The sequence below is a fragment of the Haliaeetus leucocephalus genome, unplaced genomic scaffold (assembly GCF_000737465.1).
Source record: "Haliaeetus leucocephalus isolate CR32 unplaced genomic scaffold, Haliaeetus_leucocephalus-4.0 Scaffold751, whole genome shotgun sequence".
Taxonomy (NCBI): Eukaryota; Metazoa; Chordata; class Aves; order Accipitriformes; family Accipitridae; genus Haliaeetus; species Haliaeetus leucocephalus.
In genome coordinates this window covers 14,220,534-14,246,903 of record NW_010973187.1, presented here as the reverse complement: position 1 = coordinate 14,246,903, position 26,370 = coordinate 14,220,534, and the positions used below count along the sequence as shown (strand labels likewise).

General features: G+C 40.6%; 1 protein-coding gene across 1 annotated transcript in view; it reads left to right on the top strand.

The window, feature by feature from the left end:
* Positions 1–12,466, top strand: part of CELF2 (CUGBP, Elav-like family member 2) — a 245,846-nt gene extending 233,380 nt beyond the window's left edge. The window contains exons 12-14 of the mRNA XM_010580996.1: positions 1,687–1,830; positions 7,296–7,467; positions 8,765–12,466. Coding sequence (XP_010579298.1) covers positions 1,687–1,830; positions 7,296–7,423 — 272 coding nt within the window. The 3' untranslated portion in view covers positions 7,424–7,467; positions 8,765–12,466. The remainder of the gene's footprint in view (positions 1–1,686; positions 1,831–7,295; positions 7,468–8,764) is intronic.
* Positions 12,467–26,370: the final 13,904 nt, after the last annotated feature.

Here is a 26,370-nt window from a genome sequence, read left to right as displayed (position 1 = left end):
ATGAATGTTCATATCAAGTGTAGGCTTACTTTTTATTATGAATTGGCAGTGTCCCTTTTAAAATACAATCTTTTTGATTATATGTCTTGTGTCTGTTAGTAAGGGGTTAAGTTAAAGTGAGTAAATTCCATCATTGAATACTGACAACTATGTTTTGTCTCTTAACATGATTTCTGATGGAATGGTGAAGAGTCTGGAGGGGTTGAGGATAAACAAGTACCAGAGAAAAATGCTATATAAATATTAAATGCTGAAGCACAGTGAATTGTTTCATGCATATGCTCTAAACTATTGTTTAAAAAGTTTTTTCTCACTATTTTAAAAAATATTATTTTCTGCATAGGATAGTTTACTTGCGGTAAGAAGAAATAAGTTCCAGGTGGCCAATTTTTTTCTTTTTTTTTTCCCCACCCCAAAAAAGTGTTTTTCTTTTTAAAAACATTTTTTTTTCCTAATCCATTTATCATCTCCTTTGGGGCAAACATTGCAACCTCTTCCTTCAGGCTGAGAGAGAGCAGCCAGCATGGTTCTTCTGTATGGGAGAGGCGAGGCTTCATGACTCTGTTGCAGAAGGTACTCCATAAATCTGATGCGTGCTTTCCTCTTCCTCTCCAGAAAACCAAGGACATCGCATCTGAGGCACACTTAAGTTCCATTAAGCAAGGCAATACTTAAACAGGTTACTCTAGATGTGTTTTTACCAGAAGTGTTTGTTCCCTTTGTGTACCACTTATGCTCCTGGTGTCCACATGGGAAGGCTCCATGTCTGGCTCCATTACACATCATGTTCTTCCAGGCATCCATGGCTCATTTCCAGTATGTTATTGTAAAGGAAAAATTGAGCTAGGGAAAAAAAAAGACCTATTAGTGCTTGGATGAGTGTTTAAACCAACAGAGCTAATAATGTGTACCTCATATTTTGGCTGTAAGAAAAATATTCAGAGCACCTTTGAGTTTGCACCTTTCTTTGCAAACTCAGCTTTGTCTAAAGCCACTTTAATTTCAACCCAACTACTTTATTTTCAATTTTTTAAAAAGACTTACGTTACAAAGTTTCTTCCAGGAGACAGAGCTTTCTATGGGGAATTTGTATTTTTTAAAAAGCTGTCATTTTTAAATGAGTCAGTACAAATTTAATTCTGAGTATCTTTCTGACTTCCTGATTTCCAAGTCACAAGGCTTGCTTTGTCTTACCCTTTTAATTCACATCTCCACCAGTTTCCTGCCCTTTGAGTTTACATCTGTGATCCTCAAATCTGAGCTCAGCTCATTGCATTTCCATAAGTTCTTGCAACTAGAATTAAATCGACAAACCCATGCAGGTGTTTGAGACAGCAGAGGACTCCTTGTGCAGTTCTTGGGGTACTGTGAGAGAGCAATACATTGTGTACCTGTTTTTCTAACCTTAATTCTACTGAAAGACACCTGTATAAGTTGAAGAAAGAGTCTGCAGTTTATCTTCTTCTGTAGTAGAGTTATCAAGTAAACATTTTTCAAGATAGGATGCTCTAAAGAGCTGCATTTCAGCTCTGTTCCATTGATGACCCACTTGCTTTTGTTCCTTCAAAGTTGGAAAGTGAAATGCTTTCTGACCATCACCTTCAGTAAGTATTATGGAAAAATAGATTAAATATAGCACTTGTAATAGCTGTTTTCATACTTTCGTTTTGTTTTGTTTTCCTAAAGGTCCAGAAGGGGCAAACCTCTTTATTTACCACCTCCCCCAGGAGTTTGGAGACCAGGACATTCTGCAGATGTTCATGCCTTTTGGAAATGTTATCTCTGCTAAAGTCTTCATTGACAAACAGACCAATCTGAGCAAGTGCTTTGGTATGTCAAATTTAATAAATCGAATAGTAAAAACTACATGCACTGTACTGAAAAGGGGCCAGGAAAGAAAATTAACAGCAATGTGAGAAATGTCATACTGGAATCTCATTCCAAAAATAATGCACTGTTAATCCTCAAATGAGCAGGAAGATGCACAGACAAACTAGTTCTAACTAAAAATTGGATATGAAAAAACAATAATAATCTTCCAGTCTGACATCTCGCATGAATGTGTCAAGTACATGAAACTAATTACACCCTATGTGGGGGAATGTCATTTAGTATACTATTAAACTGCCTTATTATGGATACCTAATTATTCTCTATTGTATAGCTGAGCCACTTTAAAATGCTCTATGTTTAACCCATTACTTCTACATTACAGGAATTTCTTTCTTCTGAATTAAGTACAAGATTTTTGCAATTAGCGATTGAATGGTGTGTACCTGTAGTTCAGAACTCTTTACAGACAGGTGATGTCTAGGTATGCAGCTCCAGCTGTTGCGGGTGGGCTCCAGTGTATTATGGAAGGTAGCATCTCCCTTACCTTAGGGCAGGAATGAAGGGAGCCTCACAAGATCAGTGTCAAGTTTCCCAGACAACACTTTTGAGCTGCCAGGAAATTAGATCACAACAGAGGAGAAGACGATATGTTGGTATAAAACAAGTTCTAGGGTTGGTTAAGTGGGCTGATGCCTTTCGAATAGCACAGATGCACCGGTTCAGTGCTTTCATGGAGTGGAGTACAGAATGTAAGCGAGTGGCAATCTATTAGAGCATTGGTCTAATAATTGTGGTCTTATGCAAGACATGAGGTGGGTCTAGGAGGAGGAAAGAATCTCTTAAAAGATGAGTTTTATAAGGTTTGACCTAAAATATTGGAGCTTCCATAAAAGTGACAATTCTTTCCCAGAGTAAATGAACACAACTGTATGTATGACAAAAGAGTAACAAGTCTGGACAACTCCCTAGTTTCCAAAACTCCTTTGTACCAACAGTGTTGCTCTGTGCCTAGCACCATCCCTTAATTCCAAAGTGTCCCCATTTGAAGTGTCCCCGTTAACCATAATATATGTTTCTTAGCTTGCATAGCATTACTTTTTTTTAAAATCTAGGTTTTGTTAAAGTGTTTGTCTAAGGATTTGTCTCCACCAGGGCCATGGAAGGGCCCCACAGCTATTGGGCTTTTGAATTTATCTAAACAGACAGTACCCAAACATGAGGAGAATTCATCAAGTTACTCAGAAATACCTACTGCACTGGAATTCAAGCCTTGCCATAATCTGAGTGTTTTTCATCTGAAGATAAGCCCTTAGTACACTTGGAAAGTTCATTCCGTTCAGAGAAATGGTGTGATGTTCTTTCTTGCATTTTTCCATAGTCTTTCAGTTCATTTTTGAAGCATTCACCTCTTTAAGCTTTACAAAAAATTGTTCATATATAGACTAATATAGTCCAGCATGTTTCTGCAATGGGTTAAAATGGTCCGTGCAAATTTGAAAAGTGGAATTGAAATGGACTCCCTATTGATCTGGAGGCAGTTCAGTTAGTATGTTGGGGTGACAAAATCATTGTTGAGGTCTCCAGGAATCTTGATGAAATGTCAAATCAAGCTACGTTAATCGAAACGCAGCAATTGTGGTGACTGCTGAAAGAATGTAGATTAGTTTGGGCAGGCAGCTCAATTCATCAGCTCGCTTCCCACACTTGCTTTTTGTGGGTTTCCTTTTACTCTTTGATTACCTACTTACACATTTATCTGGATTTACGGGACACAATTACCTAACTTAGAGTGATGCCCCGACGTTATCTTATTTGAGGGAAAATGGAGGGGTCAACACCCAACGCATGCAGGAGTCCTCTGCCTTTTTGGCATTAGTCAGCTTTCACTAACATTTCAATTTCTCATTCTTCCTCCCCAGATATTCTGCCACCAGTGAGAGAGTTCTGCTTTAAAAACAGAAAGTACTGCAGTGGCAGAGGAAGTTGAGATTTTCTGATTCAGTAGGTGACCACTTGGTGATGCTGCTAATCACAGCCAAAGCCAGAATTAATCCTGCTAGTTTAACATACTGGCACACTCTGTATGTACCTCCTCAGCTTTATTAGCAAGAATCTTCTATTTGTTGTTTTGGTCCCGTATTTGTGTTTTAAAAAGCTTTATTTTTTCCTTTGTCCTCCCACCCCAAAACTAGGACAATAGTGCATCTGAAGAACCCATTTCTCTCCTGTATCACTAACGGTCACTGCTCTTGTTACAGTTTGGGTTTGTTTTTTTTGTTTGGTTGGTTTGGTCTTTTTTTCCCTTGTAGTAGTAGTAGTAGTAGTAGTAGTAGTAATAATAATAATAATAATAATAACAACAACAACAAAAATTTTGCACATGCTTGGTGCTTTCTACTCTGGAGTTTCCAATCTCCTGCCCAAAGGAGGAGGAAGTCAAATTACAGATGAGGACAGGTTGAACACCAGAAGGGTGAAAAGATTGTCCAAGGCTGTCCACTGGCAGAATTGGGAAGGGAAGGTGCATTCTGAGTGAGTCGCAGGGCAGTGATATACAGTGATGAACTTTTATGTACCACTGCTTCTCAAAATGAAAAATTACTTTTTTTGCAGAAAATGGACTTTGGCATTATTTGCTTTCCTGTCCACCTCAAATGAATGTTCAAAAGATTAAATGGTGATGAGGATGACAGGACAGTCTGTTTATGCTTGGAAGTGCTCTTCCATGAGTTCTCATGAGCTCTAGCTGATTCAGCAGACAAAGGGTTTCACTCTTCAAGCTTATCTCTCACCTTTCATAAACCTTAGAGTAACAGAAATGAGAGATGTAAAAGTAAGGCAGGGGAGGGCGGGACCCAATGACATCAATGCATAAATGCAGTTTTTCTCATAGCAAAATTGCTACTCGAATGATTAAAAATATTTATCCTGATTATACAGATACCTAGAGATTTAAAACAAAAATCAGAATCGTCATGACAGGGTCTTTGAAAATTGATAAAAAACATCATCCCATCCTCATGTAACCTGCGATTTAAGATTCAGACGAAAAATGATGAATGGGTGCAATCAGAAGAAGATAAATAAAGGGAGAGAATGCCAGATTCCTCTGTAAGCTTTATAAATGAAGGTTCTCAATAAGGGAGAAGATGAAAGTGTAACAGTCTAATGTAGATATAGCATTCTGTGTAAAGAGACAAATTGTGAATCAGAATAACAACTGAATGATAAAGGCTGATGCCACTGATGCAGCACAGAGGTGTACGTTTGAATTTGTGGCTGAGTCAAGGAAGCGAATAAAGAGACATAGAATGAGGTGACTTGTCTCAGCCCCCTCAAGTTAAGCATCACCTGAGCTAATTGTTCCTCTGTCATCAGTGGAGGTGTCTAAATTGGTGACATGAATGGTGGGTGGAAAAGGCACCTCTGGGTGTGCCGCCTTCTCTTCATTCACCATTCATAGATGCCATTTAAGTGACTAGTTTAGATCAGTTGCTTAACTTTCAGGTGGCTAAAACTAGCTAAGAAGAAGAGGAACTAAGGTGATGACAAGTTCATAGCAGAAGACTGTTCTGAATGCGCTTAAGAGAACAAAGTGAATGTCAGGAAAGCTGTAGAGCAAAATGCTGAATTGTCAAGGTAGATAAGAGTAGCTACATCTCAGTTGGGGAACACCTGCCTGGAAGGTGCTACAGCTGCCTTACAACTCATGGTAGATCTCTTTTCTGTCCATGAGGCAATCCTAGAGATCAAGGCTGAGATCTGTGAGCTGATGGAGGTAGACACAGGAGTGCAGTGCTAAGACAGTGATTGGAGTCATGTGAACAGATAAGATCTCCTAGAAGAAAATAGGGGAAAGGAAGAAAAGAGGAGAGTGATGAAGCTCCTCGGGATATGGCAGTAATATTAAGAGGAAATGATCTAGTGGAGAAAGCGAGGATGTGATGAGAGATACTAAAACCAAGGAAGGTATGGAGGAACGTTTATTATCCCTTAAGGAGGTAACAAATAATCGATCACAGAAAAAGGTGAATAGAGCGTATTGGCTTTGGCCAGGAGACGGTCTGCAGAGATTTAAGTGAGAGGTGGTTTTGAGTGGAAGGAACAGAAGTTAGCCTGAACTGTCAGAGAAGAGTCTTAAGTTAAATAGTTTGGTGAAGTTGATTTAAGGTGAATCCATAGGGATGGCCTATGAAGGAGAGCAGCTGGACAAGGACCAGATGACTTGATAAGAGGGTCTTTTTCTTTACAATGGGGAAAGTGTATCATTCTGACACTGAAGATGGAAGAGGGCAGCAGTACAAGGTAAGCAAGAGCCATAAAAGAACAGGTTAAAGTGATGGTAAGAAGAGGTTATGAATCAGAAAAGTAGGCAGGCACCAAGCACAAATGAAGAAAGCTGGTAGGAGAGAGGCGCCGAGAAGCCTGTGGACTGAAAACAAAGTGTGTGGGATCCGTGCTTTAACAGAGTGAAGGGATGTGTGTTAAGGCAAATTCAAGTGGAAAGAGGAGGGAGCATTTCAAAGCAGATGCATAATAGCGGGCTGAGTACAGTAGTAATTAGCCAGAGCCAAGGCAGAACAGCAGTTAGGAGAGCTTTGCAATTACAAGTGGGAGGCCCAGATATGAAAATGAATTTTGAGCTTCCAGAATCAGGGAGATTTGAGTCCATTATGAACACAGCATTTTTAGTCTCCCGGGGAAAAGAGAGCTGAGCCAGGCCAGCCATTCTGAATTACCCGAGCAAGCATTATCCCCCTAGTTAGTGCTCGCAACCGAGGAGCAGAAGATCTGGAGGTCTCATCAAGCCCTGCCGTTGTCTTTACAATGCTGCTTAATTTTGATGCTTGCATACCCCTTTGGGGACCAAGAGGCTGAATTAATTAACATTTAATGTACCTTGAGATCTTGAACTGGAAGGAGCTGTAAAAATACAAAATATTAATATTGCAGCTGTCCTAGGCTAAGCCCAAGGAGACGAGTGTTTCATAGCACACAGGACCAGTGCACATGAACTCACATTCAGGTGTGCAAATGCGTATAGGCATCTAAGTTTGGGGTTTGTTTCTGTAACCAGGCTTTCTGTTTCAGCTTCACATCTGCAGACTGGCCTAATAGTACTTCCTAATAGACTGGGAGGTATGTAGATAGTACACTGAAAACTGTCACAGTAATAAGTATCTTCGGTCTCTAAGGTAGGTAGATAAATAACAGATCGGAAACTGCATTGCACCAGAACTGGCCAACTGCATCCCAGCTAGTAAAGAAATATTGTGACGGTAAAGGGGAAGGCAAAGGAAACGGGAGAGGAAATGGGATACGAGGTGTGATCAAAGAACTAATTGAAAGTGAGGTAAATGTGTCAAATAAATAGTAATAATAAAATCCTAGCAAGACGCCTTCTGACATTTGTTCTAACCTATAGTTCGCTTTCTCTCCCGCCTCCGTTCTGTGTCTCGTAGGTTTTGTTAGCTATGACAATCCAGTCTCTGCACAAGCTGCTATCCAGGCTATGAACGGCTTTCAGATTGGCATGAAACGCTTGAAGGTTCAGCTGAAACGCTCCAAAAATGACAGCAAACCTTACTGATCTTAACCCCAGATGCTTACTGCTCTTATTTTAGCTTTCTTAGGGTAAGTCCCATGAGCAAACCTGTCCTCTGCAGGGGGGTTAAGAAAGAACATAGAGCCAACCTTCACCAAGAGACAGTTATTTTTACAGTTACCACTTCCATGTCCCCACTTGTCCTTATTACACTTGGCTCCCATTTCCTTGCCAAGTAATTACTGAGTTGTGTTACTGTATTTTGTTTTGCAGCATAATTTATCTCCTTTTTAAAACAAAAATAAATGTCTTGAAATTCAAAGCAACACACACACACACACACACAAAAAAAATGTGCAATTTAACTCTGTGAACCCTGGTGCCATTAGCACACAATAAAAGTTGTTTTCTATGGATGGATCGTATTCTACCAGGGTGGCACCAGCAGTTTATAGGTTAAACAAAATGGCCTCATGCCAGTTGAAGCACTTATTTTGCAACAAAAATTGAAACAAGTCTTTCCACTACATCAACTTGTTTTTTGAGAAGATTTGATTATTTTTTTTCGGTTCGAATCAACGTATTGTTATATATTAGTCTGATTTTACACTGGTCGTCTTTATATTTCACTTTTTTTTAAGTTCTTGTTTTTTTGGAAAGGATTAATGTAAAAAAGATTTAGAGATCTGTTTCTAAAGCTACAGGGTTTAAAATAAAAAAAATAAAATAAAATGAGTGACAATACTTGATGTTTCTTGAGAGATAAATTTAATAATAATAAAAAAAGAAAGCCACAGGCCTGTAAATTTTATTTGTAAAAAGCATTTCTATTTTTATACAAAATTTTTACTGCCTCAGAAATAATGGAAGTTATTTATTGCCTATTGTTAACTTATTGGATACCTAAAGAGCAGCTCTCTATGCTAGCTAGATCCTTTGAAGTAGTCTCTAGAGTAATTGTGCCAAGAATGGGCGCTTTTTCACTGTTGAACCCTACACCCTTTACAGTTCATGCTTTTATCCTCTTGTTTGTATTTGTCTGGTTATTTTGTTCGTAGTTTCCATTACCTAGTTTAAAGTTCAGTTGTCTGACCTTTTTTCCCCCCTCCCCATACCTTTCTGTTACATTTGTAGAAACTGGTTCTTTCCTCTCTTTTCTCCCCAAAGAGGAATCCATTCTCTCTGACTCCTTTCAGATGGATTCTTTTGGGGTTCCATTGTGCTCTTGTTGACAAGTATTGTAAGTTAATGCAAATTATGTGAACGGCTCATAGACTCTACTGATGAAAGATTTGCATTAGTTTTCTCCTGCACCCATAAAAGTGATTTTGTTTGTGCTGCATAGATTCTATGTAACTTTTTTCCTCTTCCTTGTTTTTTCCCTAGACATCTCCATGCCCGTTAGCCCATCGTTTGCCTAGCATGTCCCTGTGGCGTCTCAAAAAAAAAAAAGTTTCATCGTCCCGTCATTGTTTCTGATGTCTTTCTGACCTCACATCATATTTGGTTCTCCTACTGACCTTTGAGCTAGTTTGACCTTTGAAATTTGCATGTGACCTCATCTAGCTATGAATTCTGGGAAGTCAATGTGAAAAAACATTGCTGCATTCATGCAAGACTGAAATTTATTATTAGATAAATTAATGATAGGATTTAAAAACAACCTGTGGCAAAATGTTTTTTCTTTCTTTCCTTTTTTTGGTTTTCTTTATTCCTTTGGGTTTTTTTGTTTGGGTTTTTTGTTTTGTTTTGTTTTGTTTTTTCATTTCGTAAAAAAAAAATAAAAAAAAAAACAGACTTGAAAGTATTATACAGGGATTGGCATTCTGCCTGGTCACTGGTGACAATAGCAATATGTGTCCAGAGGCACAGAATGTTGGTTTCTAACAGACTACTTCCAAAACAGTTTGAGAAATAAAACTGTCTGATTTTAAGTCTCTAGAGGTCTGTAATAGTTTTTACATTTTTCAGGCAGTGTAAAGTTTTTTGATAAGGCCATTTTAGGTGGCTCACTTTCTCATTAAAGTATATATATAGAACCACTTTTTGTAGATTAGTATAAGAAAATATTTACCCTGTTTTAGGGCAAATGCTACCTACTTGTGTCACCTTTTGCTGAACTGACTCACAGTTAGACAATCCATGGTTTAATGCACATGAAATTACCTATATTTTATACTGTTTCAATGTACAGAAGAAAGGTTACTGTAAAATGTGTTACGTTGGTGCTTCTGTGAATTAAGTTGTGGTTTCATCATGAGTCTTATGGTCTTAAGTGTTCTATGTTTATAAAAGACGAGTTTAAAATTGGTTTACTTGAACAACAAGAACAAAAACAAGATTCAAAAAAAAAAAAACAAAAAAAAGTTGTTTGCTTAAAAAAAAAAAAAAGGATTTCATGTGAAAAATGAAAAAATATTCCAGAATAAGTTTGTGTTGGCTTGTGACGCATTGATGTCATTTTTTTATTGTGAACAATTTAGATGTGTTTGTGTTCAGCAAAATGTGATCGGTTTTTCTTTTAAAGAAAAAAAAATCAGTGAAACTATAGTGCCAAATTCCAAAGGTACTTTCTTCCTAGAGCTTCAGTGTGTTTCTTGTGTGAAGTAATTTGATAACATGGGTATTTTATTATGTGTTTTGTATAAATCCCTAATATTTAAAGAAAAAAGAGGTTAAAAAGTTTGTTAACTTGCTATCCTGTGGTCTTGTTGCCTGAAATTGTTATTGTTTGTTATTTCTCTTTGATGTTTTTTGTAAAACATTGTATAAGTGCCCATGTTTCACTTTTTTAACCACTCTGCACACATCAATGCTGTGAAAGCAAACCTCACTATGTATTTTCTTCATATTGTATGGAAACCTCTAAGGTGAGAAAGTTTTGAACTTTTAACCCTTTCCACCCAGAGCTGTCTTGAGTGTTAATACCTTTTATACATTCACCATTTTGCTGTTTATTTTTATATATATATCTATATCTATAAATATATATATACTTAGTTTTTTGTGGTTTATTTAATACATGGTTGAAATCAGAACAATGCACAGGGCAGATCTGAAGGACAAAAATATTTTACTGCTGTCTAAATTTCTTCTGTATCTATAACTAAAATTATTTAAAACCGTAATTAACTTGTGGTTTTCCTTTTTAGATTTTGGGGGATTTTGTCTTTTCTTAAAGAGCTTTTAATATGCTGCTGGAATATGCTATTCAGTATTAATAAAATAAAAGAAAAAGAAAACAATTCTTTAATTATCTATTGTGTGAGCCACTCCCAGACAGGAGTGGTAAATCCACCATTTGAAAACCTTGAGGAGAAAAAAAAAAAAGTAATATTTTTGTAATTTAAATAAATGAACTTTTGCTTAAATCAGATGCACTAGATCTTCCTGGGTGAAAATTCAGTGTGCACTGCAGTTAAACTACTTTTTATGGATAAAGTTTACATACACTGTAATGTTTGGTGTTACCTGCCATTATTTGTAACGGCAATATATTGGCTTACTCCTGCAGACACTCGTATAGAGAGGAGTAACTTTACTCGTACAAGTAGTCCCTGGGAATATATATGTGACTGATGTGGGTGTTTGCTGGAGGAAGCTCTGTGTAAGGAACCAGAAAAGAGATGCTGGTAGCCCTTTTCACTGCCTTGTAAGTCTGATTAGATTGCGTTTCTACCGCACAAGTAGTGACCAACAACCAAATTTGGTTCTTTGCTACCGGTATAGAGAATTCATTGCCAATCCAATGTGTGTGAGCAGCAGTACCTGCTACTGATGATAAAGTGCCATAACTTCTTCCACTTCCTATTTCTATCCGATTATATTCGAAGCCGCCTAAAATTAAAAAACGAAGCCCTATATGAACAACATCAGCTGGTGCACTCTTGTCTCTCATCCCCAACTTAAATGCTTCTTTATGTAGAGCCCTGGGATGGAAAGGACTAGCCTCTAGTGATGCAAAAAAGTTTCCTTCTTATAGCACATGCACTTATAAATAAATGATCTATACTTTTCTCACATGTTTTTACTACTGCTGGGGCCTTCCTACACCCTTTGAGGGCTATTTTGTACTACTTGCAGCAATTTTGCATATTCAAAGTATCATCTCACGTACATTATATTATATATATGTACATATATATATAATATGAGATCATCATTTGGATTGTTTCGACTGTTTCACTAATTTTTCTCATTGTACCCACCGTATAAATTTTCAAAGCTTTTTTAGATGCCCTAGTGTGTCCTGCGGGTTTACCAGTACAGTTAGAGCGGTGATGCCTTTGGTCCTCAGGCAGTGTAACTCGGCATCGGGCTGCCCCGAATTACGCTACACGGGACATTGGCTTAGCAGTGGGAGAGGAGGAATGTTTCTGTACTTCCAGGCAACTGAGATGGGTCATTGCTGAGAAAAGTGTCCATCCTGAAAAAAAATCGAAAACAAAAAAAAATTGAAAACAAAACCAAAAACCCAAACATACACCTCCTTGGAGACAAATTATCTACCAGTTCTCTTTCAAAATATTGAAAGGAAAAAGCTGCAAGGGTGCAAGGGCCTAATAAGAGAGGAAGAAAAACAAGGGAAATTGCTTTACAAAATTCTAATCAAAAGACTAGACTAGTTGTTTTTTCAAACAAATTAGCTAATTGCGATGAAATGGCAGTCCTCAAAGGAGTAACAAGTTCATCTTTCTTTCACCATAGGGGTTACAGTTCCTTGGCTTGTGCTACTCTGGAATCATTTTACTGTTTCTGTTTTTATTATCTTAAGTGCTAATTAACAAAAGGAAAAAATATCCTGTAGTTTCATTACCTTTTTGGATAATGTCATACAAAAAAAAAAAAAAAACAAACCTATGTATTTGTGTTTTTTTTGTGCTGTGAGAATTGTTGTTTGTAGATTAATAATACTATCATTTTGTTTAGAATTACAAACTAGTTTTTAAGTATTGTCTGAGAAAAGCCAAAGTTAATGCAATCTAGTGGAAACTGTAAGACCATTTGAGTATTGTTTCTGTTTTATTGATGCATTTGGATTTTGTTGTTTGATGGAATTTGAGCCAAAAAAAAAAGAACAAAAAAAAAAAGAAAAAAAAAAGCAGGCTTTCCTATTTCTACAACTTGATTGTACTTATGCATTTTGTACCAGTGGAACTTTTTATACTGGAGATTAAAAAACAAATGGAAATTTTTGTGGCTTACTCTCGTGGGCCCCCTCGATCATGACTGATTTTCAAGTTTGATTTCTGGATGGTAGAAAGAGAGTTGGTTTTGTTTAGAGAATTCAAAACTTTGGCTTGATTTCTTTTTTTCCCTTTGCTTATAACTAGTGTTTAGAATTTTGTCTTAACAAAAGCGGTAAGTTTCACTTTTTATTCTGTATCGTGCAGTTACACAATAAGGTAATTAGAATTAGGAGTACTCGGTCACTTTGCGTGGATAAATGTATTAGTTAAAACGTTAGGGGTTTGCTTTTTTGCTGTTTAGATCAGAGTTTTTTCTGATTCTTCTGTCCTCATTGTGAACATAACCGTGTAGTTGAAACAGTCAGACTTATTTTTGTAACGTATGTTATTGTGTGATGCAGTTTTTTGCTTCTGTCTCCAATATTAAACCATTTTCCTAATACTTGTCTCTCTACTTTGTGTGTTGTATTGTTGGTGGTCATTCTGTGTTGGTAATACATCTACACACCTCACTGTTTCACGTGCCTGTTTTTTTTTTTCTCTATTTGTTGGTTGTGTACAAAAGATACAGTCGATTCCACCTAAGTGAATATCTGATTGGGGGGCAAAAGAGGATTTGTACATTTTAGACATGTTATGGTTTCTTTGATTTTTCTTTTTTTTCTCTCTTCCTCCCCCTAGTCATGCCTTATCACTTGGATAATCTATATGGCAGGAAGCATTTTAAATGAGTTTCCTGCAAAGTCATATTGAAGGTAGCTTTTGTTAGCCTTCTAACTGCAAAAGCTTCTGCACACAAACACACAGAAGCCACCTGAAAAGATTTTTTTTTGCTGTGACATTTCAGTCAATCTGGAAAATGCGGATTATGGAGGTCAAGTCTTCCTAGTCATTAAAAAAAAATAGTAATACTCTGCCGCTACTTCGCAGAAGCATATGAAACATTCAAGAAAAGGAGGATATAGCCTTGGGATTTCTTCCAAACTGCACAGTAATCTGATGGCATATGGTGTTAGTCAAACTCTCCTTAGAAACTAATCACATCTTAACTAGGGCTGTGAGAGTCTGCAAAAGCCTACCAGGTGATCGAGCTTGCTATGTGCAGTTATACATATAATAATTAAAAAAATAAAATAAAATCCAAGTGAGTGCAGGAAGACGGTCCATTAAAGCCAGTGGAAGTTAAAAAAAAAGAAAAGGAGCGATAAATGATGGAAAAAATCCCTGTTGTTCAAATGGGTGATATTTTTGCTGTGGGCTTACAAAGCAGATCATTCTCAGCATTGGCTAATAGTATTACACAAATCTCAAAAGGGACAAAAGAAATACCATAGCACTTTTTTTCTCATTATTTTTTATGGTTGGCTTTTAGCTTTTTTTATTCTTTCATTTCCTATAATTTTTTCCTCCTCACAAGAATCTCTCTGCTCTCCCCCAACCGGTGTCTACCATGATGAAATAAAAGCTGCAAAAGAAAAATCTATGTTGTTCTGGTTTACAAAAAAGTCTTTCTTCTCTCCTCTGTTTGATCGCAGATACAAACCTTACAATTTGGAGAGGGGGAAAAAAAATAAGCAAAACCAACCAAACCAAACCCAAGGAGGAGAGAGCAGCACTAGCGAGTGCTCTCTGGAATTCAAGCCATACGCCCCCGTCCCTTTCCTTTGTCCCACTTTCTGTGATGCTCAGGAATCGAAGACCACTTAAAAGTGCTCTTATGAGACCCAAACGACACTCCTCCCTCTTGTCTCCTCTCCCCTGGTCGTTCTGGCACTCTGGCTTTGGCTCACACACACAAGCACACACACCCCCCCCCGAGTAACATCCGATGAGGTCATGGTGCACTGGGTGTTTCCATGTGGTGTCAGCAGCGACGTTGGCTCCTGCGTTTGGAAGAGTTTTGAAATTTTCCGGTGGCTCATGAGTTGGCCTGGTTGTCATTGGTCGATAGATTTTTTTTTTTAATTTTTTTTTTTGCTTTTTTCACTTTTCCATTTCCATGAAAGGCAAATAAGTGATGAGTCTGGAGTCCCAAACAAGCTCAAACGTCATCTTGCAGGGTCTGTTGTCAGAGGTCAGGGGTCCAAGCAACTCTAAGATTGATCTAAAACCACAGAAACCTGTAGCGGACAGCCCAGGCAGGAAAGCAGAAACCGATGGTCAGACTATATCCTGGGCCTTTGACACCTCTAGAGTTTATGGTCCCAGTTTGGATAATTTTGACACCAGTGGATTCAGTTAAGTAAGTCTTGACTTGCATGAATGGTGAATCAGAATTCGTCTCCGGGTTTTTTAGGTTGCTGTGGATGTTTTCTTTTTTTTTCTTCTTCTTTTTTTTTTTCTCCAAACTTGGTCTTAGGAAAGAAACTAGAGCTTTGTGAAGAGTCTTTTCTTCCAAAAATACAACTGAAAAAAAAGACTTGTACTGCAGTTGGGTTTCTTTTAAATACTCAGGGCTGAAAGATACAGGTTTTTCTTTCTTTTTTTTTTTTTTTATTTCAACAATGGGGAAAAATGAGTTCCTTAAAGCAATGTAGCTGAACAGTTTGTCCTGCTTAAATGCACGCTTTTAATTTCAATTATGTAAGGCACCTTGCAGTGTTAGCAAAATGTCTCTTTGTTAGCTATATGTGTATCGCCATGGGAAATTACCAAACTGTCACAAGACTTGCTGATTAAAGAATAGCCTGCCAGAGTGTGTGTGCCTTTGCCCAGTGTGACTCTTAGGTATTAGGCTAAGGAAAACAGTTTAACAAAATGTAGTGTGAATCATTCCTGATAAGTGAATAAAGCATTGTGACCAAGCAATCAGATTATTCACTTATCAGGAATCGACTGTACTGATAGTTTGCCTGATTGTTTTTGTTCCTCATCTCTGTTGTAGTTTCACTACTTTGCTGTGTTCTGTTTTTTCTCTCATGCTCTTAGCAAAATCACTGGGAATATCCCTTCGTGTGATCATGAAACATGCTACTGAGTAACAAATAAAAAAAAAAATTTAAAATATAAAAATGATATCTTAACAAAATCTATGCACTTGCTATCAGGAACACAATACTGGATGTGTCTTATATATATTGAACTATAATAGTATTCGATTTCTTAAATAAAGCTTAAGAAAGGATTCTGTTGTCTGTAAAATTTTATGAGCATTAAATGGAAAAAAAAATGTTTCTAGGGTTGGGCACTTTTTGTTATATGAAATCTTACTGGGCACACGGTCTTGAACCGTGCCCAGGCAAATGTTACATAATTCGCTTGATATTTCATTAATAATGGAGACCTTGAAAATTAGGCTTACTGCAATGTGTGGGGAGAAAAAGTCTTACCATTCAGTGACTTGCAGCAAACGATATTAAAATGCAGAAATTTCTATCTTTTTCTGTATTTGCAAAAGCAAACGTGCTTGCTTTTGTACTAAAACTGAGAAATAGCTAAAATATGTGAATCAGAAAATGTAATGAAACAATGCTATATTACTTCCACAAGCAATACTCTGCTTCTTTTTGGTATGTGACTTTTTTTCCTCTTGATTCTAGATAGTTTTAGAATAAAAAAAATGAAGCCCCGAATGCTTAAAATCACAGATACAACACTGGAGGTCAAAGCATCTTTTTGCAGAAGATGTGTGGCTTACTGTACGCTTCCTGTATCTGAGCCTTCTCTTAGGAAAGTATTTTCACATCAAAACCCATGAATTAAATGAGAATTGAATAGCTAAAACTGTTGAGTACACTGAAAAATTTATTCCTTCAATGGCTGTACATTTGCCACAAAATTGTAGGTTTCAAACTATCAGATTTTTATGGAAATGCCCGTACTACTTGTATTTAGCAGACTTTCAATGACAGCCTTTGGTGGTAGAAAGATCCAGGAGAGTGGTGGGGGTTGCTTTCTTTTTTTCTTTTGAACTGCATTACTGCCTCACTTTTCATATGCCATTATATTATCTGAAAAAAAAAAAAAATTAAATTGTGAAAATCTATCCGCTGCTTGTATCATTCTCCTCTATTCATACATATTTAGCAACTGTTATTGAGCTCGACATCCAGCAGCCAGGTTTGTTAGACTTGTAAGCCCAAAATACTGCTCCCCCAGAGAGGCCACGGAGAGGATTGACCTTGGTGGGCAGCAGGATGGTCCTGTCCATCCCACATCTGCACAGAGCTCAGGTGGGGACCCAGCCCTGCTTTTCAGGGGCTGCTGATGTAAGGCAAATGTTAAATAATAGCAACGATTAGCTAATATTTGTATTCCCTCTGATTTTCCTCATTAGCAGACTTTCTTTTTTTCCATTAAAGGGAGCTGGAAAGTTGCAGTCATTTTCTGAATCATTCGCCCCTGTTGATAACCTAATTGTTTTATATGAATGCTAATATTTCCCTCTCACACATTTATATCTATCAGCTAAATCAGCAGTAAAGGAAACTCTTCTGGGATACATTCCTATATCAATTAGCAAGGATTTATGCTCCAAAGCACCATTAACATTAATGGGAGTGTGCTCTTTAGCATAAACAATTGGCTATAGGTCTGGTGGACTTTATTTCATAAACAAAGAAGGATTCGAAACTTGGAGACTTGTTTTCTGAAGACGGTACTTCAGGGAGTGATGTCCCAGCCTCCCCGGGCTGCTCTAGGGACATCTCACTCGCAGGACATGCATAAATTGTTGACTTCACAGCAAAAGGAGACAGCATCCATTTGGAAAGTGGGCTAACTTCTGGTATGAAGTTTTGCTGGCGTTTTCCCTTCCAAAAAAACTTGCCTGGAAACACACCAGGCAAAATTTTCAGCGTTATCTCGCATCCCTCTGACCGATGGCTTGAAAAATTCCACTCTTGGCTCACCCACGTTGCGTGGTGCCGCAGGGTGCAGACCACAGAGGTGTTGGAGGGAGGGATTTTGGAGAGAGGCAGAAGGAAGACCAGAGGTGAAGTCCTGCGGGAAAGCAAGCAGTGGGTTTATCGGCTCCCTGAACTGTAGGTTTCACAGCTCCATGCCTTTCAGTAGAGAGTTAGAGGGGACCAGAAAAATCACCAAGTCTCACCTTTCACATGTACGACAACACAGTTTCCCCCCTCACCCCACGCTTGATCGACTCAACAAATGTGCAACCAAAAAGTTTTAGTCTTAATCCAAAGCCCCTGGGAGTTGGGGTGAAAGTCCACTGCTTCCCAGAGGTGCACGATCTGCTGAACCCATGCCTGTACTTCTGCAGATGTTTTTTCTGTTGGTTCTGGCTCTGCTCAGTTCTGCTACATTAAAGAGCCTTTTTATATCTACCGTTTCCCCCCCAACGGCACTCATAAGCAGGTCTCGAGTTGCTTTTCATCCCTCTTTTCAATAAGATAGATAGATCATGCTCTGGAAGCATCTACATGCAATAGTGGGATTTTAGTCCCTGAATAATTTGTGTCTTTTATTTCTGCAGCCTTCTTTTTTTTATTCTTTCTTTTGTTCCTGACAGCTTTTCTAAATTTGGGGTACCAAAGCCAGATGCATTATTTCAACATCAAATCCAGTGGTGCAACATGCAGAAATTAAAAATTTCATCCCTACTCTACTCCTCTGAATTAAAGAGTCAGGGATTGCATTAGTCCTTGAAAAGAATAACATGCAAAAGCCACAAAACACCATATTGGCAGAATTATTTTGGGTTGCTTCCTTAGTATGCCTAAATCCCTCTCAGATGTGTTGTGCTCCAGGTTCCCGCGTGTGGTCTGCTTGCCTGTTCTTAGACTTGAAAGCTTGCCCACAACCATACTAAGAGCACTTTTGTATAACTCCTAGTCCTCTTCATTATTTTCCAATGTTATCAGCAGTTTTAATATTTACTTCCGAGTCATTAGTGAAAATATTCAATAGCATTCAGACCTATTACTGATCCCTGCAGAACCCCTCTAAAAAAAAAAGATCTCCTACAGTGATTCCCCTTTGACAGCTTCTTTGTTGACATGTCAGCCAGTTCTTAATCCATTTTATGTGCCTTGTATTGATAGGGTGGAATGCTAATTTTTTAATCAGGGTCTGCTGCTCTGTCAAACATAAAAAGTCAGAATATATTCCATCTTTGCAATTACTTATATCAGCCAAAACCTACAATCACAGCAAAGAATGAAATCAAGTTTGACAACCTTTCCTCCCTAAAAAACTGTTGATTGGCATTAATTGTTTACCTCTTCTTTAATGTCTTCTACCCCTTTATACCCATGTCAGTATTTCCATTATTTTGCCGACGTAATGTCAAACTAGCCCACCATGAACTGGGTCATCCTGCTTGTTTTTGATGAATGTGAGCACGAGAACGGCATGTTCTCCATTGTCTGGGATGCTGCTGGTGTGCTTAAAGGGTCCTAGAGGTTTGTGTCAATGGATGAGAGCTCTCTGTCCCATTCTCAGCCCAAGGTACCTGGGGCTACCTGCTTGGAAATACTGTATCTTTAATAGCAATGGTAGCTAAATAGACCGTTAAGAGTTGGACCAGAAACTATTTTATCCTTCTTCTAACACGTAGGTAGAAAGAAGAGAATTTGTATTATTTCCTCTTTTTCTGCAGCATGACTAGCAGTTTTCCCATCTCCATAAGCCTAAGTTCAATGCTAAAATGAACATACTTAAAGAGATTTTTGCAGTTGTCCTGCCCTTCTCACCCAGGTAGAGTTGATGATGTAGTCGGGAACTATGGGGTAACGCATATTTATTTATAAGCCAATAGGGAGCATGGGTGAAGGTAAAACACTTTTTCATTCAGTCATCCTCCTCTGAATAGCTACAGTTGTTTCTCATGGATGCACATATGAGTTAAAGCCCTGTGGCTCTGAAACACAGTGGAGAAGAATCGCTACCACCTGGGGGGTGGGGGATACCTGGATGCCCAGGACCTATTAGAGAAGGGAGGTCATTTGGAAATCAAAAGAAACCTCAGTCAGTCAAACTGACCTGACACCAGTGTCATTACAGAAAAAAATGTATAATTCCTCCAGCTATAATGGAGGAAGGCAACGTGCTGCTTTATGCAATAGCATAGGCACAAATGCTCTTTCAGGCCACGGTGGTGCCATATCGGTCTCTGATCATGCCTCTTGGGCAGAGACCATAAAGGTGCTGAGATACCGATGTATCTGCTCAGGAACCTCAACCTCAGCCCAGCATCCCTCAAAGCACACACGTGTCACTGCTTAACCCTGTAGACATCTCTGCGAGTCGAGGTAACGTAAGTGCATCCTGGAGACAATTCTTCCCACCTGAAGCAGTATGGCTAAGACCAGGGAATGGAGGAGCTCTCTGGAGGTGTTGCTGACTTTCCATTGGACAACAGAAGCAGAATTCAGTTTTCTTAGTAGAGGAATCAAGTATTGCTCCCAGTGCCTGAGGATATACTGCTTAACTACTAGCTGCAACCACTGCAACAGAAGGGCACAGTTCTCCTGCAGGTCCTTTGTCATACCTGCCAGCCCCATGTGTGTGTCAGACTACTCTGGGTATCTCAGATAGCACAAAGCATCTCTGCTTAGGCAATTCGGTCAAGCCCTGGATGACTAGCTGAGCCAACTCCGAGGCCCAGGTGCACCAAGAGTCTTAGCTCCCATATTGGGCAACAGTCAACCGGTCAGCAGAGTTATTCTGCGTGCCCTGAAATAGACAAGTACAGCTCAATTTGTTTGCCAGACGTAGGCATCTAGTGCTGTTTGGAATGTCCTAGAATCTCCAAAATATCCATGAAAGGCCTGCGGAGGTGATGCAGGATGAATGGGACATTTGTGACCTCCAACATGGGATATCCTAGGCCATTTCAGGCTCTAAATAGCATAAGCATATGAGTCTGGTGCAGCCAGATAGCCAGCTAAGGATCCCTAAGCTTAGAAGGATGAGTCTGTTAGCTGAATCCCACTTTAGGGCCTTTATTCACTTTCCTAAACCTGGGCCACATATTGGATACTCCAGGGAAGCTCAAATGGCATTGATGCCTGCATTTATAAAAAAAAACAACAACAACAACAAACCAAATAAGACCTCTAGGAGTCTAATTTGTAGATGGCTGAAGTTGAAATTCAGTGAATCCCATTGCTAGCAAATGAGCCCCAGGTGATGTCCCAGAGACTCTAAGTGGCAATTGTGCCAAAAAAATGACGACCGCAGCGGGACTGCTTTCACGGCGTAGATGTGTGCAGAATATCCCTATGACAGAAGAGCCAGACCCCCAAGAAGTTGTACTTACGTGATCTGTAGAGCACCTCTGCCATTAGTTTAATCCCATTCAACTTCTGGTGCTGAGGATCCCCAGGAAATGACTGCTTACCCCTTATGGACTTATACCCAAAGTATCACATAATTTGTGCCACAGCAACCTCGGTCCCTGATCCTGGTATAATCATGCCACACACTGGAGCACCCCCCCCTGCCCCAGACCACAGATGAGAAGCAGACACTGGTTCCTTCTGCTCAAAAGAATAATAAAATAAAAAGCAGAAACGTTCACAGCCTCTCTGGGCAATTTGTTGCACTACTTTGACTGGTGTCAAAGACATGGTAAAGATGTTTTTCCTGATATCCAGCATGAACATCTCCTGTTGTGATTTATGCCCCTTGCCTCTCACACCTTGCCACTCTGCAAAAAAACCCGCTAAACCTTCTTGATAAGTTCCTCATAGATATGAAGGGAGGGTGCTGCTGTTAGGGGCTCCCCAAGCTGTCTCTGCTCTGGGCTGAACAAGCCCAGCTCCCTCAGTACCTATGGTAGCCTGCCCAACCATGCTGGTGGCCCTTTGCTGAGCTCCCTCCAGTGTGTCCATCAATTTTCTGTACTGGAGGAACCCAAAATTGGATGCAGTATCTACACGTGGTGTAACAAACGTCTTATGGGGGGGCAGGGATAACAACTTCCCTCAGTGTCCTGGCTCTGATTCTCTTCACGCAGCCTAGGATGCTGTTGGCTTGCTTTGCTGCCAGGGCACACTGCTGGCTTGTGGTCACGTCCCACCGGGGTGTCCCAGGTCCTCTTCAGCAGAGCTGCTCCCCAGCCTGTATCACTGCAAGCACCTCTTCCTTCCCAGGGGCAGGTCTCTGCATTTGTCCTTCTTGAATTTCACAAAGTTCCTGCTGGCCCTTTTCCTGCAGCCTGTCGAGGTCCTGCTGGCTGGCAGCCCTGCCCTTGGTCACCCACCCCATCCATTTGGTGTCCTCTGCAAACTTGATGAGATGGGATACGAAGCGGTGTGAAATATGGATGTTTCACTTGCGTTGTTGTGACGAGTTGACCCTGGCTGGACGCCAGGTGCCCACCAAAGCTGCTCTATCACTCCCCTCCTCAGCTGGACAGGAAGAGAAAATAGAACGAAAAGCTCGTGGGTCGAGATAAGGACAGGGAGAGATCACTCACCAGTTACCATCATGGGCAAACCAGACTTGACTTGGGGAGAATTAATTTAATTTATTACCAATCCAATCAGAGTAGGGTAATGAGAAAATAAAAATAAATCTTAAAACACCTTCTCCCTACCCCTTTCTCCTTCCCGGGCACAACTTCACTCCCAAGTTCTCTCCCTCCTCCCAACCAGCAGCACAGGGGGACGGGGAATGGGGGTTGGGGTCAGTCCATCACCCCTTGTCTCTGCCGCTCCTTCCTCCTCAGGGGCAGGACTCCTCACTTGTCCCCTGCTCCACCGTGGGGTCCTTCCCACGGGAGACAGTCCTTCACGAACTTCTCCAATGAGGTTGCGATTGTACAGTTTTCCCCCCCACCCCCCTTAAATCTGTTCTCCCAGAGGCGCTACCACCATCGCTGATGGGCTCGGCCTTGGCCAGCGGTGGGTCCGTCTTGGAGCCGGCTGGCATTGGCTCTGTCGGACATGGGGGAAGCTTCTAGCAGCTTCTCACAGAAGCCACCCCTGTAGCCCCCCTGGTACCAAAACCTTGCCATGCCAACCCGATACAGTTGCACTTGTCCTTCTACAGGTGGCTGAACCTAATGCAAGCCCAGGCTGAGGAGAGAGCACATTATGGCATCACCTCACCCACTCCTCTCTCCTCTTACTTTCGTGCCAGAATAAGTTTAAAAGAAGGAAACTCCAGTTGGTGCTAAGAAAGGAACCAGCAGTTCTCTAGCAGGTACTCTGTAACTAGTCACTCAGCGCGCTCAGAGCACGCTCTTGAGCAATGCTTCCACTGGTCCAAACAGCTGCTCGTCCATATGTATGTTCACAGTAGTGACAATGCCAAAGCTATGGCTGCACCACTTCCAGGATGGCCAAGATCCTTGTGCTTGCAGATGAGAGGAATCCATACACCCATTGCCTTGTTAACCAGGTGTCAGTCTGCTGCCAGCAGCCAAACACAGTCTTCCCTTCCACAGGAATGAGCACAACTTGTGGCACAAGGTTAGGGGCCCTCTGCTCTCCTGTCTTCATCCCAGCTTTTTCTGCAGCTCACCTTTGTCCCTATAGTCTCAGCAAAACTCGGGTTTCCAGCAATCTTGTGGGTAGGGTAAGGGAAAATACCACCCCCACCCCCACTCAGTTAAGAATTGAGACCATGCTGACCAAAAAGGCAGGAAGACCTTGACCAGTGTATGTGCAGGGGGAAGAAGGGGTCATGAAGGGCCATTTCTCCTCCCTCCCCACATCCCAGGTTCCTGTCTCAAACCATGGCCCTACACAGATGGAGGAGAAACAAGCCCAGCAAATGAGGTTGCATAGGCTGTTTGCTTTCAGTTAAATTTTATTTTTTTTTGCAAACACCATCTGCCAAGCCAGTGGATCCCATGGTCATTTTCACGGGCCTTACACAGTCAAGTGCTACCACAGATTCCCACGTGAGATGCCCCATTTCCCTGCCGCTTTCCAAGCACCTTCTTCATGACTGGGGATGCTTGCTTACTAGACAGCTCTCATTTGTGCCAAAATATATTTCCCAATTAAAAAAAAAAAAAACTAGCAGTGTTCCATCCCTGCCCATGTGCCTCCCTTTTAGTGTTTCTGCTACCTCACAGAAGAGTTATAGCTGCATTCAACTTCTGAACAACAGCCGTGGGGCTGGGAGGTGTAAGCGTTTTCACAGCTACTGAAGTTGTACCCATGCTTATGCCACAGCCTGACTGTTTATATCTTCAACATCTCGGCAAAATGGCTTGTCACTGGGTCAGAATGCAATTTCTTTAGCGTAAATCATCTCCCTGTGCCTGGTGCAGGAGCAGATGCCAGCCGTAAATTTACTCTCGGTGGAACACAGCTCCTGGATGAGAGGTCATGTTCCCAGGTGTGAATAAATAAAAAGTGCACAACTCATGGAAACAACAGCAAGCAGCTAGATTGTAGCTTTGCATGGAGGGCAAACGGGCTTAACAGGAGGCGTTCACAGTGTCCCTTCTCCGCCAGCCTCATTTTCTTCAGCTCATTTAGCCTTACTGTTTTCTATTAGCAGTTGGCCATCTCCCTGCTTGCTGACTACCCTCTCCTCCTTGGCAAAGTACAGAAATGTTTCCTACCTACAGTCCCCAGGGCTGTGGAGTTCAACCCAGGGGAGTGGTGCCAAATTTCCTACTTAGACATAAGAGCTTTTGCGTGGCCAGCCCTTGGGCTCGGTTAACCGAAGTTCTTTGTTGGTTGAGCATCTGTGTACACCTATTCGGAAAGCTAGAGAGATATCACCATATGTGGGTCAGAATTTAGCTTGACCTACCGTGCATCTGAAGAAACTGCTCATTCTCTGCTGAAGGAGAGTGAGGAAGGGATCCTGGTGCAGAGACCTAACTTTGGCATCCCAGTTGGGTGCTCAGCTCATCTGGACACGGTGCACTGGGGCATGCTTTCTGCCGGTAAGGAGCCCTTGCGCTCCAAGAATGCACTTCTGGGCTTGCCTAGAAGTTTGTGATCGTCAGCTTTCAAGGTCTAAGGAAACAAAATACACAGGAAAAAAACAAAACAAAACAAATAAACAAAAAAATCCAACACCCCCCCCAACCCTTCAAAATGGATTTTGTGTAGCAAAATCTACCCGTGTCCTTGGGAAAACAAGCTTGTGAGGAGCATTACTATCAGTGCTGGCAGCTCTCTTCAGTCTGCTTCTGCATATACACAGAACTGCCTTCTCCTGAGCAGCTTTCACCCGCTGAAGGCTTGCAGGGCATCTAAATGGCTGCAGGGCTTACGTTCATGATGCACTCACCACCGCTTCCATTTTACGTTCGGTTGCCCAGCCGTGCCTGGGGAACTGCCTGCGTACCGCTGCTGGTTTGGACTGACAGGCATCAAAGGATGCCTTCTCCTGAGCAGAGCACTTCAAGACCCCATGAGGAACTGTGTTTTGCCTCCCCAAATTAATATGCAAAAGTAAGCAGCATGAATCAGCCACGGGGCACTGCAGCTCTCCTGTATTCCTTTTACTCTTACCAGCAGCTTGGATTTTATGCTTGGAGCATCATTCTTTCCCCATTCCTCACCTCTCAACTGGTCGTCTCTCATCCCGTTCCTATTCCTTTTCTTCCTATAAGTAATTCTTGTTCTCTGCTCTGTTTTCAACAAGTGCTTGAAATGAATGAGGGAGGTGATTAATTATTTAGGATTGTACAATCTAACTAGGTGCAGTGGGAAGGATTTAAGCAAGTGAGACATAAAGGCTGAAGATCAGGAAAATATTTCCTTAAAGTGAAATGTAATAGAGGGCAAGCCTGCCTCTGGGGCAGTACAGGAAGTTTCTCCTCCCATGGGATTTAAGATTGCAAAGAGCAGAAAATGGTCTTTAAGAGTAATCCTTCTGGGACAAAGTTAGCTAGCCCAAAAGCCTGTATTTGTCTCTCCCTTCTAGGCACAATGGTGGGACACAGTGTGTGAGAAAGCACTGAAACGAGAACACAGAGAGATTTATTCATGCTGCAAACTTAAAATGCAGTGGGTAACTTCACGTCAGTGCAAACAACTCTTTTTATAACCTGTTTGAAGATATTTTTTAATATATCCTTATTACTCAAGTAATCAATTTTCAACAAGGAATGTGAGAAGACAGTGCATCAGCACAGCAGGTAAACTTGGGGCTGAAAAGAAAGCACAGTAGCCCTTAAAATGAGAATTAGTTGTGAAGACTACATCTAAGATTTCTAATAGTACTCTGAGCAATATCAGGGTTTTCTGCTTTCATTTGCTGTGCTGTCTCCTTTCATTACAGAATGTCCTAGCATGAACCTATCTGCCACGCTCTTGAATACTTTTATCTCTCATGAGCTTTATTTTTTTTTTCCATTGATGACTTCCTTCTCATGCAAAGACTTGATATGTTTAACCTTCATAATCTTCCTACCTTGCAGTTGTGGGTCTGTAATTACAGGCTGTTTGAGGGCTCACCTAGCAATAAATCAAGTTGCACTAATTGAAAAAAACTTGTTCAAAAACCTTCTCACTGAAGTGATCATTTTGCCTCTTTTGGAAAATTTTTTAGCTCCGAAATAGCACACAAACTTGTTGCTTATGTGAAGCCTCAGGATTATTTTGGTAACTCACAAAGCCCATTCTGGCTGCAGGCAAAGTGGTACCTTCAGCCAGGCTAGGCTGCGTGGTGTGGGCAACCCAAGGAAACTGTGAGTGGCCAAATGTTGGCTTGGGTGAAGCCCATCATTAGTGGACCATTTTATCGTGTACAACAGTGTGACGTTTTAATACTACAAGCATCCATTCCAGCCTGTCTGAGGGCATTGCAACTTAGGTGGTTCACTGAAATGGCTAGAATTTTGCTGCCTTTTAATAGCTTCATTAGCTGTGTTCAATGCTTAAAATACATCTATGGGACACAACGCTGTCTCTGGAGCAATTC